The sequence below is a fragment of the Aedes aegypti genome, chromosome 3 (genome assembly GCF_002204515.2).
Source record: "Aedes aegypti strain LVP_AGWG chromosome 3, AaegL5.0 Primary Assembly, whole genome shotgun sequence".
Classification (NCBI taxonomy): domain Eukaryota; kingdom Metazoa; phylum Arthropoda; class Insecta; order Diptera; family Culicidae; genus Aedes; species Aedes aegypti.
In genome coordinates this window covers 298,913,248-298,928,587 of record NC_035109.1, presented here as the reverse complement: position 1 = coordinate 298,928,587, position 15,340 = coordinate 298,913,248, and the positions used below count along the sequence as shown (strand labels likewise).

Here is a 15,340-nt window from a genome sequence, read left to right as displayed (position 1 = left end):
TTCCTAAAACTCCCAACAGAAAAATGGCCACAAACAGAAATAAAAGAAACAGAAGTAGAGGCAAAATTCGTGGGCATACACCAAACCAACAAAGATTATATACATGAAAACAAATTCTCGAATTGGTGGAAACTAATATTCCGTCTCTGCGCAATTCTCAAGATCATTGATTTTGGGCTAAAACGCCCGTGTTTTACTAAAAGCTTCACTATGAGAGATAGAGTAAGAGCAGAAAATATACTCTACCGAAAGGCACAAGGCGACGTTTTTCCCGATGAAATCAAGGATCTAACAGAAAACGGAGAACTTACAACAATTGGTCCCCTCTCAAAACTGACCCCTATGCTCGACGAAAATGGAGTCATGCGCTCTCGCAGTAGATTAGAGTATGCTGATAACCTACCGAAAGCTGCGAGAATACCAATAATTCTACCTAAAGATCATCACATAACCCAATTGATTATCAAATGGTATCACGAAATGTTCAACCACCAAGCGGACAAATCTGTACTCGCAGCCCTGCAGCAGAAGTACCACATAACGCGACTAAACACAGCATTTCAATTAGTCAAGTCACGCTGCCAACACTGCATGAACGCAATTATAAAACCAAAACCACCAATAATGGCCGCACTTCCGAAGTGCAGAACAGACACCTATGTCTATCCCTTTAATCATACTGGGGTGGATTATTTCGGACCATTTGAGGTCGCAGTCAACAGATCCAAGGAAAAACGCTGGGGCGCAATCTTCACCTGTATGACTACAAGAGCCGTACACATCGAACTGGCGTCGAAGTTGGATACAGACGCATTTTTATTGTGCTTCATGAATTTTCAAAACCGAAGAGGCAAAGTATCGCACTTATACAGCGATAACGGAACAAACTTCATAGGAGCAGAACGAGAACTACGCAGTCTGGTAGACCAGATAAATTCCAAAATGGAAGCCGGGCAAGCGATCAAATTGGAGCTAGAATGGCATTTCAACCCCCCAAAAGCACCGCATTTCGGAGGCGCGTGGGAAAGATTGATAAGGATTGTCAAAAACAGTCTCATGGAAACGATAACATCACGCAAGGACCACTCAGCACCAAATGTCGAGACACTGAGAGGCGCGCTAATCCAAGCAGAGTTCTATCTTAATTCACGCCCGTTAACGCATATACCGTTAGAGTGCGAAGACGATGAAGTACTAACCCCGTTCCATATCTTAATAGGAAGAGCGGGATCATTATCCGTGCCATCTATGTTCGAGAGTCATAAGCTCGAGCGGAAACACTGGCGACTAGCACAATATTACGGAAAGTACTTCTGGGACAGGTGGAGAAAAGAATACTTACCAATAATAGCGCAGCGGCCAAAATGGCAAACGAAAACTAAACCGATACAAGTCGACGATATCGTCGTAATAGTCGACGCCGAAGCTAAAAGAAACCAATGGCTCAAGGGACGAGTCATTGAGGTAAAAGAATCAAAGGACAAACAAGTACGATCCTTGAAAATCAAAACCAAACTCGGAATTTACCATCGCGCAGCATCCAGCGTCGCAGTACTCGACGTCTACAGAAAGGGAGACGAACCAAACACAGACGATGAAAACAACAAAATTTGTAAAGTAGAGTCATTGATAACAGCTGAGAAAAACACAAAAAACATAAAGAAAAGAGCAGTAGTAAATGACGAGTGTGTCCTAGCAACGTCATCACAACCCGTCAAGAAGACAGAAGCAACATCATCAAGCAGCATCGAAGGAGCAGCGGCAGCAGTAGCAATAATCAACGAGTGCAGCGCAGCAACATCATCAAGCAGCATCGAAGGAGCAGCGGCAGCAGTAGCAATAATCGACGAGCGCAGCGAAGCAGCATCATCCAAAGTTACCTCAACAACGGCAGCGGCGCTAGAACACGAGCTGAACGAAATATCGACGAAGGAGAAAAGCGTCTATAAAAACTACGACCCTGCAATATTGACGAGCTTCAATAAACACCTACTGGAAAGAAGACGAAATAAACGAAGAATAAAACCACCAACGTGGCATCTTAACAAGGAAGGCCTAACCGCCACAACAAGATACGTCACAGCATCATCAAAGGATTTGGTAACGAGAGAACTCAAAGAAAACAATAACCCGGCGAAGAAAGCCAGGGTAATCAACGCCAATATGTGGACCTTAACAATAATAGCGCTATTTCTACTGATTAGCCAAGCAATAGGAAGTGAGCTTAAAGGGCTCATAGCATACGATTGCACCAGCAACAACGTAAACATAACGAGCTATTCACTGATGGACGTCGCATCGTGTATTCCACCAACTAGGAATCTCACGACTACGGAAGTCCGCATACAAGTCCTACAAAGAAGCCCAAAAACATTCGTCAAGGTCCATCAGTGCAAGGTAATAATAAAACGATCAATCCGACACTGCGGTGCGCTTTCTCATACGTCAGATTATGAGCATGGGTACGCATACATCGTCAAGGAATTCACCCCGGACGAATGCAGGTTAGCTCAATTGCTCGGATCCGTATCACTATCCGAGAGCAACAAGATTCGCGAACTCCGTCGCAACAGCACAACGCGAGGAGAAACACTGATAGTAGGGAGTCTAAAAGGAAGCTCTTGTAGCGGTGGAGTCTACAGAACTGCATCATACACCTGGGAAGGAGCACTAGTTTTCTACGAGTACGAGATAAGCATGTACGATTACACAGCGACGGCGGACATCGAAAACGACCAGGTGGCTCTGAGAAACGGTATAGTATGTGCCTACAAAACCGGATGGTGCCTAGACCCTGAGTTCGGCTACATGACGTGGGAAGTTGACCTGCGGAGACGATGCGAGGAGACCGAATTTGAAATCATATATGAAGGAACTGTAAACAAAACCTTTGATCACGATAACAACAAATCGAGATCAAAGGCAGTCTATACGCTTCTGTCGGACACTCACATGTTCTCGATAAGAGCACGCGACAAAACTCAAATATGTGGATTCGATGCATACGTTACAGACCACCCCAGAATCTATATAATGGAAGCCAGTGGATTCAAGTCCCCCTTCAAACGAAAGGAAAGCACCGGACGAAACCTGGACCTTTTTACTTACTTCAATTCGAAAATAACGTTGGTCGAGAACTACCTGGGCCAACAACTGAATGAAGTATATACAACAGTTATGACGGAAATGTGCAAAATCGACAAGGCACTAATGGAAACCAAACTTACTCTAGCAAGAGTCAACCCAAGCGAATTCGTGTCCAACATAGTAAAACGATCCGGGTTCACCGCTATCGTAGCAGCAGAAGTGCTCTACATCATCGAGTGTAAACCAGTCTTCGTAACATATGAAAGCAAACAGGAATGTTACCAAGAAATTCCTGTAAAGTACAACAACGTGTCAATGTTCATGGCACCAGTAACACGTATCCTACAAAGAAGAGGGACCGAAATAGACTGTACACCTCTAATACCAGCAAAATTCACCATCGGAGGAAGATGGTACACCACGGACCAAAGACTACGAGAGTCTACACCCCCGAACAAACTAACGACAGACGTCATTACAAGCTGGTCATATACATCACTACCAAGCCTCATGCAAAGCGGAGTGTACGACGCAGAAAGCCTTGAAAGAATGAAGAACATGGTCTACGAGCAAGGGGACAAGAAGATAGCATCATCGGTACTCCACAAGGCGATATCAGGGCAGCATCCCAATCTACAAGGATACACCTTCGACGCCCTCATATCTGAAAGGATCATCGACAACGCCTTCAACAAATATTGGTCAAAATTCATCTCCTGGTCAACATGGTTAGGCAACGTAACATCAACGGCACTTGGAATCTACATGATAACGAGAATGATCAAGTTCGCAGTCGACACACTGATACACGGCAGAATCCTATACGATATATACGGATTCGGATGGCAGCTATTGGCGTCCTTTTGGGACTCGCTAACAACTCTTCTATCGCACCGCAACGTAATGAAGCGATACCAAGACAAGAACGACCTAACGGAATGCATCACTCTAGCGCCGCAGCCAACTAACAAGCAAGACGATCACCACGAGGAAGAATCAAACAACGAGAGCAGACCTCGCACCTACCCCAGGCCGAGCAATATAGTGACTTCTAAATAAGACATCAAATAATCGTAATACACACATGGTAAGAAATTATATGAAAAATAATCTTTACATCATCATTTACAACAAGACTATTGTACGACCAAGAATAATAAAATTAAGTAAAAACAAAAAAAAAATACGATATTGATATTAAAATACAATGTAACCATGTGACAATTGTTTTCCTTTTTTTTTTAGCAAGTAAGCTCAAGAATAACAACCTTTATAATAATTAAAGAACAAGCATAAACAATCATAACGTCGCGGAAACAATATTGTAAAATTGAAGATTTTACGAAGGGCGGTGTTAATTCGCGACGATTAATTTGCGATCGGATGCGAACCAATGACAGAGAGAAGAAACGAAATTAAACAACTAGCCAATAAGCACGTAATTTACGACCCACAAACAGAAGAAGGCAACTCAAACCATGCGAAGGGATATACTAGAACCTTACCGATCCCTTCCCCTATAGCATTCTAAACAGACAGAGCCATCACTCAGCACAAAAAACAGATGGTAACATTAGCATTAGAAAGTAAAGGCGCACCGCCCCATCAACTCAGAAGGAAGGGAAAGCCATAAAATCAAAGATCGTTAACAATTTCCTTCCATAGCAAGCAGGTAGGACCAAACCGTCATAAGCACGAAGCGCAGACCCTTGCTGAGCCTGACGCATTCGAGTGGTACGCGGACAGGATTCATAACGAAGAGAAAGGGAAAGCATTGATCTAATGGTAAGGCGCAACACGAACAAATATGTCCCTGCGTAAACCCACGCATAGAAAGTAATCATCCCACGCAACGAAAGAAACAAAGTAATTAAATTCGAAATTTATCACTTACGCACTCAGAGACATACTTTACGAGAAAAGACCTAAAACTTTCAAATCTCTTTGCTTCTTTCTCGTGGGAGAAAATTAGATTTAGGCAATCACGACAATTGTCCCTTTCTAACTTTAAGAATCAATAGGACCTACCAAATGCAGTTTGTCACTTCTTAGAATAAGTCCCCCAGATCGACGAAAGTCGCCTATAAAAACCCAGAACCAACCACGAAATAGATGATCTTACGTTTAGACTCGGAACAGGCAACTTGTCTTTCTAGAGAGAAATTCCTGGTAAGTCCAACCACTAAGGTTATCACCAACGATTGCAAACTCGACTCCTTCGGTTGCGGACTACTCGCCTGGCGGGTGTCGTTCTGACGAGTCAGCTTTCAATCGTTAAGAGAGAGAGCTCCCTATTGGAACCTTCCACTGTCAGGTACTGGTTAAAACATCAGCCTGTCCGTCTGAAGGGAAAGAGAAGGGGATCAATCTCCAACCAAGCCTTTCGAACACAAAACCGTCGTACACCGGTTGACCGCTCGATTCCTTCGGTTGCAGACTACTCGCCTGGCGGGTGTCGTTCCGACGACTCGGCGTGCATCCTTTTGCGGATATAATCCACTAGTTGGAACCTTCCACTGTCAGGTACTGGTTAAAACATCAGCCTGTCCGTCTGAAGGGAAAAACAAGAGGAAATATCCACGACTGGTTCTCCTCTGTTGTTGAACCGCCGTAACAACGGTTAAACACTCGCTTCCTTCGGTTGCGGACCACTCGCCTGGCGAGTGTCGTTCCGACGAATCAGTGCTTAACTGTTAAAGAGACACGGTTCTCTAGTCGAACCTTCCGCCAGCAGGTACTGGGTCAGCCACCCAGCCTGTCAGTCCGAAGGGGAAGATTGGGGAAACGCACTCAGTTGGCGTCTACCAGTTGTCGGTAAGATCGAGTAAACACCGCGAGATCGTGCTAGAGTCGACGCGCGGATTCCGGCCATAAAGAAAATCCCGCGGGCCGTTTACACAGATGCTTTTGAAGTCACTGTTGGCCTTAAGTTGGCGGAATATGAGTCAAAACGGTAAGTATTTTTGGAACGGGGCTGACAAAAAGATGGCGGAAATCGATGTCCGACGTCGTTTTTGGAATCCAAGATGGCGACTTGCGGTTACAAACAATACCCATATTGCGCAGGTTTGAAGGGATATGGACAAACAGGAAGTCGCCATTTTGGGTTCCAAAATGATGTCGGACATCGATTTCCGTCACCTACTCGTTGGTCTCTTTCCAAAATTTCTCCCACATTTTCCAATAGAAGCTCCTCCATTTAGTAGGTATTCAATAAGCCACACAAAGAGTATGTGTTCACCGTGTTTTAGGGTTACCATCCGTCCTGATTTAGCAGGACATGTCCTGATTTTGAGTTTCTTTTGAGGCATCCTGATTTATTTTTCATATTTTAATATTTGTCCTGCTTTTTCAGCACAGATAGTAGCAACCACGGGATTTCCTATCTTCGTTTCAATATTTTGACTCATCGCAAAGTGGAATTTCCTCCATCTAACGTCTCGTGCTGCACACCATGTCTAATCAAAGTTTCTGGAGAGATCCTTTACGAATGTTTCAGAGCATCGTGTAGAAAAAACTGTCGGTTTCCAAAGAAAATCTTTCTCCCAAAAACTTTGATTGTTTCTTTGTAGGGCTCTTCATAAATTCCTGCCGAGATCCTTAACGAATTCTTACAAGATCTTTATGCAAACTTAACGGAAGCTTTTTTATGAAATTCTACATATTCTCTGTATAACCGAGGAATGCTACCGTTATTTCCTGGCAATATTATGTCTTAAAAATCTCCCAAAAGGTTCCAGGTGGATTTTATTTAAGTATTTAATAATACTCTATGAAAAATACTTGGCTGTTTTTGACATTCTTAGTTATTATTAGTTATTATGATTTTAACGTAGCAAAATATTGGACAGACACTAAACAAGTCTTTTTTTTTTTGAAAATCATCGGTGAATTGCTGCAATAATCTACAGAATTTCGTGGGATATCTAAACTAATATACTGAGACCCTCGGCAGACTCCTAAAGGATTTTTATTGTTTTACGAAAATACTACGTATTTATAGTTAAGAATTTGTACGTATACTCATACCTGCTAATCAGTTACATTACAAGTCCTCGACATTAAAAATTGATTAAATAATCTTTGAAAATGCTGTAAAGAATTATATGAGTCATATTTGAAATTTGAGCTAAAACAGAACTTGCACATGTAGGGCCGGATCTTATTTTTGGCACTTCTGATTCCCTTTGGCAGGGGGGTTTTTGAAAGCTACTGACCACAACATGCATCGTATTAAAATACTTCTTATTTCAAAGCTTCAGACAAATCGGTCGATAAAAACCCCCAATGCCAAAACAAACTGTGAAAATTTTTAAATGTCCTGATTTTGAGTCTTCAGGAGATGGTCACCCTACCGTGTTCACCATTTTCCATCAACACTTTGTGTCGAAGGATGCATTGCAGCGAGAGCAGAAACACAAAGAGGCCTCAAAAAGGTAAGAACTAGTGAGAAAGTGTAGCTGTCGCACTGCACTCACATTCAGGATCAACACAAAGTGCAAACTCTTCGTGTTTCCTGTTTGCACTGGGGAGATGCCAGCTCTGGTCCTGTAGATGAGTTCAGGCGAACAATTTTTTCGAAGACAAGACCTTTTCTTCCATTACTCACCAGCAAGAAAATTTTCTCTTCGTCAAATAAAATACGCGCCGGAATTCGCCTATAGATTCTCAATCTAAGAGTATTATGTATTTTAATGATTGGAAGAACAATTCTTAGGGTTCATGTACACATGACATCACGCTCTAGGAGGGAGGGGTCTAGTTTTAGAAAACGAAACAAACCTTTAAAAATTTCAGAGGAACAGATGTCGAAAATGTATTTAACATGAAATAATTTGTTTGCCACACCTTAGATCTGGTTGCATCATAAATCATATCTAAGGGACATGACTTGGTTTGACGGATTCCAAGAATAATCTCGAGCCAAGGAAAATGGTTTAGTGCTCAATTATGTGATTTCTAAAATTGGGGATAAAATGATGATTCCCACTTCAGCCACTGAAACTTTTCGAGTGGTAAAACATGCTTATCTGTGTTAAATTACAGTCCTTGTAGCTAAATTGCTGAAGACGGCGTCCTTGTTATTTTGTTTTTTTTTTATTCTATACAACTGAAGAATGCATAAGAATGCATGGACAATGTCAGAGGCATTACTTGACTTTTTCAAGGGATACTATTTTTATTAATAAGAGGATAGCGTCTTCTGGGAGGGTGCATCCAATTTTTAAAGGGTTAGAAGCCATCTAAAAACATCTTGAACAATATTTTTGGGTTTATTCTGAACAGCCTCTAGAAAGTTCTTTAGAAAACTTTTAGAAGTTCATAAGCAACCGTTTGAGACCTGCTTCAAGTAATAATTTTAGATCAACAAAGCAATACCAAAAACTTCCGTTTCTAAACAAATATTTACGATCAATGATTTCCGCAGATAACGTCCGAGCCCTGATAAGCAAAGCGAATTAAAATTAATACCCCACATGTCACCTAGATACATGCACATACTGAGATAATACACCAAGTGCAAAATATCTGATGGCAGAAGCTGCTGTTTTACAACACACCGTACAGGCAGTTCCCCGACAATGAATTATGTCGGATTTAATTCCGTTGAGTCCCGTGTGCAGCTGACGAAAATAGAATTTCACTTACATTGGCCATTCCGTAGGCGAATACAACCATCCATCCCCAGCCGCCGTCTGGAGGTCGGAGTTGAGCTGGTTCAGCAGTCATCCTGATGCCTGATTCCGAAAGTTCAGACCGTGGCGTATCTTCAAACTTCAAAATGAACAACGTCCACTTCTAGTCACGTAGACACTGTACCCGTGCTTGTCACTATCTCCAGCTGCAGCACCTCCAATTGCTCCCAATGACTGAGCATGTATATCTCGTTTGCGTCTACAATGTCTCCGAGTGGCGGAAGCATATCTTTTGGACCATCATCCAATATATCATGTGTCACACTGATGCATCAGCGAAATTCGTCGCGCTTATCAGCTTATTCACTTTTCACGAATACAACAGCTGATGGAACACGTTCCGGTCGTGAAGATCTGTTTCTCCGGTTAGTAAACTATTGCAGCCTCAAATGTGTTGGATCTAACTATTTAATAACGATTTACACCACAATTACACTTATCACATTACATTTTGTATCAACATATAACTTCGAATCTTTGGTTCAAAAAGTTTCTCCAGTTCAAGGTTGACATATGATAATCAAACCGTAGAATCTGCTTTGTTCACCAAATCGTTTACTCGAATCAGAAGAAGGTCGTTTTACATTAGGGTGCCCGATGGTTTAAAACCAACAAAAAAAATCAAGCTTTGATTGAATAAGGGCCGAGCCGTGGGGAGCTGCTTTGGTCGAGTCTGAATCACGCGGGCGCTCGAAGAATAATGCGCGGAGCGAGGAGATATGTTTATCGCGGCCTTTCCTAGACTTAGCTCTAGCGTTGTAGACGGACTTGAGATGGGTTGTGTTGGTGGATCAACAATCTGCAATGATAAGAGGAGAGACATAGTGTTCAAAACGGGTTAAATGCATAGATGTGAATAGAGCGTACATTTGGAGGGGCATGCAGTACTAAGAATAAACAAAGAACGCCATTAGTTGAATAAGTTTGAAAACCAAAATAAATGCATCTGATGTTAGTAGGGAGAGATCCCTTAGTACTACACTTTAAACATCTTCTTTTTGCTACTTCCTAAATTTTGTCCTTTTGCGAAGTCCAGAAAAAGATATTTGATTTGGTAATTAAGTTTTACCCGTGTAATAAATTGGGATTTTTCAATTTGCATGTTTGCACTAAACTAGAATTTGTTCATTTTCTGATTGAATTTAGAAAATTGATAAGAAAACTTTAGATCAGACAATGATTTCAGGGTAGCCATATGCTACCCGACAATTGTAAATAAAAATAAAAGTTTGATGTACCGTGCAAGTACCATATTCTGAACAGTTAAGAAAATCCAATTTGAATAACTTAAATTATTAAGGATTTCAACAACTGGGATATTGGTTTGTCCTGCCGTTGCATTTGTCTATTATCTAAATAAACGTATAGATTAAAATAAAACGTCCATCAATTATCAATTATTTAAAAAAGTCATATGTTAGTCTGACGCATGCATGTTCCTAATTATGAACGCCATATACAGTATTGGACAAAACATTTGCAACTATTTCTGTTTTCCATACAAAATGACCAACTTTGGTATGCTATATCTCGGTTATCTATGGACCGATTTGAGTGAAATTTTGGCAGAACATCAGACATAACTTGAATTTCAACATTTATTTTAAGTGATTTTTTTCCAATCACAAGTTCAAAAGCAGTAGCGGTTTGATTAGAGTGAATTTTTTGATGATTTTTTATAAATGGCATAACTAAACATATTTAAGGAATAGTTTCATGGTATCTTCAGCAAAGTTGTAGATTTTAACGAGATGACCAAGTTTACTGAAGACAGTTTTTGTGTAGACCTATCAGATTTTAGGATAAATAATTTTGAATTTTTCGTCGAAAATTAAACTTTAGTTAAACCGTTATTACTTATAATCTCGTAATTGGAAAAAATATTCAAAAATATACGTTAAAATTCAAGTTATATCTGATGTTCTGTGAAAATTTCATTCGATTCGGTCCATAAAAAACTGAGATATAGCTAACCAAAGTTGGTCATTTTGTATGGAAAATCGAAAAAGTTGCAAATGTTTTGTCCAATACTGTACATCAATGGCCCTAATTATGAACACACATTGTTCGTTATTATGGACAGCAAACGAACTTTACGTATAATATTTGTTGAAAAAACAACTTAACCATGTATTTTAGTTTTGAAATGTTACAATGAATCATGTTCGAACTGACAGTTTACTATTTTGGATGAAAAAACAATGAATGTTCAGCATAAGGAACGGACCGTTCAGAATATGGCGCTGTCTATAATATGGTACTGCCCGGATAAAAATGTATCATTCAGTGAATGGAATAAACCATTAATGTACAATATAACGTATTGGATACAATACAGCGTATTGTAATTGAATGTCGAAGCAATATTATTCTTGTTTGAATATACAATTCAAAAACAATATGATATATTGTAACAGAACATTGTATTGTTTTTAATTGGTTTTATACCTTACAATTTTGGTCAAATTCCTATTTTCGCGTAAAACAACTGTTGCTTTTTTCTATGTAGCTTTGCTGAAAGAAATAAACAAAACAAGTTCAGAAAGCAAGAAATGTTGGGTGAAAAATATTCAAAAAGTAAAAATAAGTCAATTGACATTAGCTGTAACGACGAATGCAACCATGATACAGTTCGTTGAATTGTTTTTGTATTGTACAACAATACACGAATTGCTTATCAAGACAATACATGAACAATATATCGTATTGTATTTTCAAAATGTTTGTATGAGAAAATATCTATATTTGTATTGTTACGATACTTAACCACCCATACATTATATTGCAAAAATCTCATATACCATACAGTGAACTGTTCAAAACAATATATTGTACTGTAATTGTATTGTCATTTTACAATATACTGTATTGTATTTCCAATATATTGAATGGTACTGTTTCAATACGTTATATTGTTTTTGTATTGTATTTTTTATCCGGGTGGCACGGTACACAAAATAAATGTCTGAATTAACAATTTAAGTCAATATTTGTTAACAATTTCCAATAAAGATAGATAGTTCTGGTTATTGATAAGAATTAAAAAGATCTCTAACAGTTAAGAGTGTTGATAAAACAGGTTGTTGGTGAATCAATTGATTTTATTTTCTTTGTTGAGGAACGGTGAATTGCAGCGGAGTGTCGAAAGTGGAATTTAGTGAGTTTGTTCCAATCATAAATTGATTTTAAATGTTAAAGTGATTTTTTCAATGATGGCTATATACGCAACTCAAAAAAATCAAAACAAAAATTGTCATTAAAAATAATATTATAAATTAAGTCACATGGTTGAAACGATGATTGCCCACTTTATCTCCATCACCCCTTTGATTGTCAAGTCATGCAGCATAAATGTTGGTGTCACTATCGTATGAATGTAATTATTTATCTCTATTTAGTACATATTTTTGTCGAATTGATTGAATTTGTAAGAAAACCGTGAAGCTCTTTATGTTGGTGCTATTGAATTAATCATTGTTTCTTCATTTTTCTGCCTATCTTCCTTCCTTTTAAAACTGGAATGTTTTCTGTTTTTGTGTCGGGCTGATTTGTAAAGTTAAATTAATACATTTCTCCATTTTCAATCCTGATTCGAATAATGACCATGTGATTATAATTAAAAGAAGTAAAGCTGCTCACGTCATTAATTAACGGAAACATCGCAACAATTATTTTATTACATTTTGCAAATTAACTATGGTTATGCTATATGATAAGTATCATATTTTTACTGCAGACAATTTATTTTATTTCTTATTTATATTATTGACGTAGGGTAGGTGTACCAGTTATGGTCATAGTGATTTCCTATTTCGCCATACGTGATAATTCAATTGTTTTCAAATTTTCAATCACTTTCCCTAGTCCTTATGAAGATTCATTATCACGGTTGTATTAACATAATTTTATTCATTTCAATTCATTTTATTTATTCGGTTTTATCAGTTTCAATATTGATTAATTATAACGGTTACAATTGCAGAGATAAACATAATTTTAGGAGCTTTATAATATTCATTATAAATTTCAATCGATTCTATAGGCACATGGAAATTAAAAAAAAAAATGGTGTTATGCAGCAAAAAGAAAGTTCAACGGCTTCACTTTTCAGAAACAATAAATCCGGTTTTACGAAGATGCTTAATAAAAAGAATTGTTAATTGCAGAATGTTATGACGGCAGCGAGGCAAGAAGGTGGCAGTGGTTATATTTTCAAAGTTACTTTTGTATAAAACGATCAACAAATAAAAAAAAACAATTCATGATTCTTATACATAAACAAGAACAGACAAGAGAGAGATTTGTCGACTGTTCCTTATTATGTTTGACTCTTTGGGCAGCGTTCATTTATTACGTAACTAAATTTATCGATTTTCAATTGATTTTACATTATATTGTTGGTACGGTATTTTGATGACCTGGGAGGGAGAAACTGATACAATATTTATGTACGTCATAGTGAGCCGAGATTCTGCTGTCACGAACTGTCACTGTGAGCCCAGATCTTGAAGAATGGACAAACTTGATAAAAACGCGTAATTGATCAAAACAATTTTTTGCATTCCAACAAAGTTGACAACAGTCGGTTGTAAATCAATTTCTGCAACACCCAAAAGCAATGCCACGATAGTACCTTTTAATTTGATCGATTATAAAGTAATGAAACACGCATCTTTTTACTGTTTTCCAATCATCATTAAAATTGAATGCACATAAAACTATGGCCCTTTTTCCAAGTTTGTCCAGAAAGATTGCAGGTACACGTGAATATTGATCTGTTATATAAAATTTCATATAAACATCATTTGTGGTGGGAGGGAGCATCAGGGCATCATTGAAGTGGAAGTGGAACAAGGAAGTGGAATGCCAATCGGAGTCAAGAGGCGAAATGTTAGCCGTTTGTGGCTAACGCTTTTCTATAAAACTAAATGGTTCGACGCTTATGTGACAGAATATATGAAACTTTGTTGTGCCTTGTGCAAAATTTTGTTTTTGTGTTGCATTTTTTTTTTCAGGAACAGCTTCTTCAAGCGTTGGAATTTTCCGTTTACATGTAATACAGAGGTATCCGGGTAATTCTTTTCTCGAATAAAACTACAAGATTCCCTGGACATCAATACATGTTATCATAAGTTATAAATGTTATTCCGCATAGCTACCAGACAATTCGTGGCGCGCAAATTACTTACTTATATTTTGTTTATTATCCTAATTAATTGGTTCAACTTACAGAAGCATCCTGAAATCTGCATATCGGAAACGCTAGCTTAATCACCGCTCTTCATATTTCAGCATGTCGTCCTTCTCCAGAAATCGTAATTCGTCCTTATTTTGGAGATTACTTAATAAAATTGAATTCATCATATCCAAAGAATTAAATTAATTGAACATCTATATCTATGTCATATATAACTATAATTTCCGTTTTTACATATTTCATTATAATTATTTCATTTATTATAGGGGAAGTGGTGGTAAAATGAACAGGGGTGGTAAAATGAACACCGTTCCTTTTACCGAGAAAAAACAAATTTCGATGAATTTTTATCACGCACAGACAATTTAGAGCATCAATCTGAGTGTTAGAGTTGATACGGAGGTCAATTGAAGTGAAAATATCAACGAAATCTAAGATTTTAGAAAACCACGTTTGAAACTTAGAACTGACGTAACTTTAAGCTCGGAAGACTTGAGGTTTTTCATTATTATTATTTATCTTTATTAGAGTGGCTTTTCAGTGAGGTGAATATCGTTATGATATGATGTCAAATCTGATACCTTTAGAATTCTTTTTCAATGGATTACAATCATTAATGGATGTATTTTTGGTGGGGCAATGAAAATTTTCAGAAATATTTATTTTGCTCACGTTTATTGCGTGGTGTTCATTTTACCACCAATCGCTATTCATTTTACCCACATAGTGCAGGTAAAATGAACATTTGCATCGCTTTTTGATGGCGATGAAAATAGGTGAAAATTTAGCTATTTTAGTCTGAATCCATGTCGCTGCTATAGATTACTTCCCTATTTTTGATGTTGAGCGATAGAACTACACAAATTCCTCGTTTTTCTATCAGAAACAAGATGATTTCCTTAAGGTGTTCATTTTACCACCCCTTCCCCTACCATATCTGATCACATTTCTGTAATTGTATGTGCTTTGGGTTGGGCTGGGACCACCAGGGCACCCGAATGAAGCGATTTAGACAGGGAGCTTGGGACTGCCTCCTCCCTGTTGTTAACATTTCGTGAATTGAGGGAGGGCTCTTCGACTCCATCTATTGGGAATGTTCAGTCAATCAAGGGCTTGATTTTACAGTTGTTCGCGAAAGCTTTCTTCTGGAAGGAGATTCTCTTCCCCTGACGCGGGTTTCGTGCAAGTGTCTTTGCTTGCGGGTCCGCACATCCATTTTTGGCCCTCCATACAGGAGAATGACTGCTCACGAACAACAGTTCAATCTTGATCAAATCGCTTTTCAGACTATTCCAGTGCTATAGGCAGATGCCTTGCTACAATAGATGGCAGAACCAAATCATCATCATCATCATCATCA

General features: G+C 38.5%; 1 protein-coding gene and 1 long non-coding RNA gene across 3 annotated transcripts in view; both read right to left on the bottom strand.

The window, feature by feature from the left end:
* The window catches only part of LOC5578912, a 40,898-nt gene that overhangs the window by 17,919 nt on the left and 7,639 nt on the right, over positions 1–15,340 (bottom strand). For both annotated transcript variants that reach the window (XM_021855401.1, XM_021855402.1), the window contains one exon: positions 8,737–9,582. In XM_021855401.1, coding sequence (XP_021711093.1) covers positions 8,737–8,817 — 81 coding nt within the window. In that variant the 5' untranslated portion in view covers positions 8,818–9,582. The remainder of the gene's footprint in view (positions 1–8,736; positions 9,583–15,340) is intronic.
* Positions 4,451–5,989, bottom strand: LOC110679720. Its single transcript, XR_002502729.1, has 2 exons — positions 5,598–5,989; positions 4,451–5,388 (listed from the first exon to the last, which is right to left on the bottom strand). It is a non-coding gene; the product is annotated as an uncharacterized LOC110679720 (long non-coding RNA).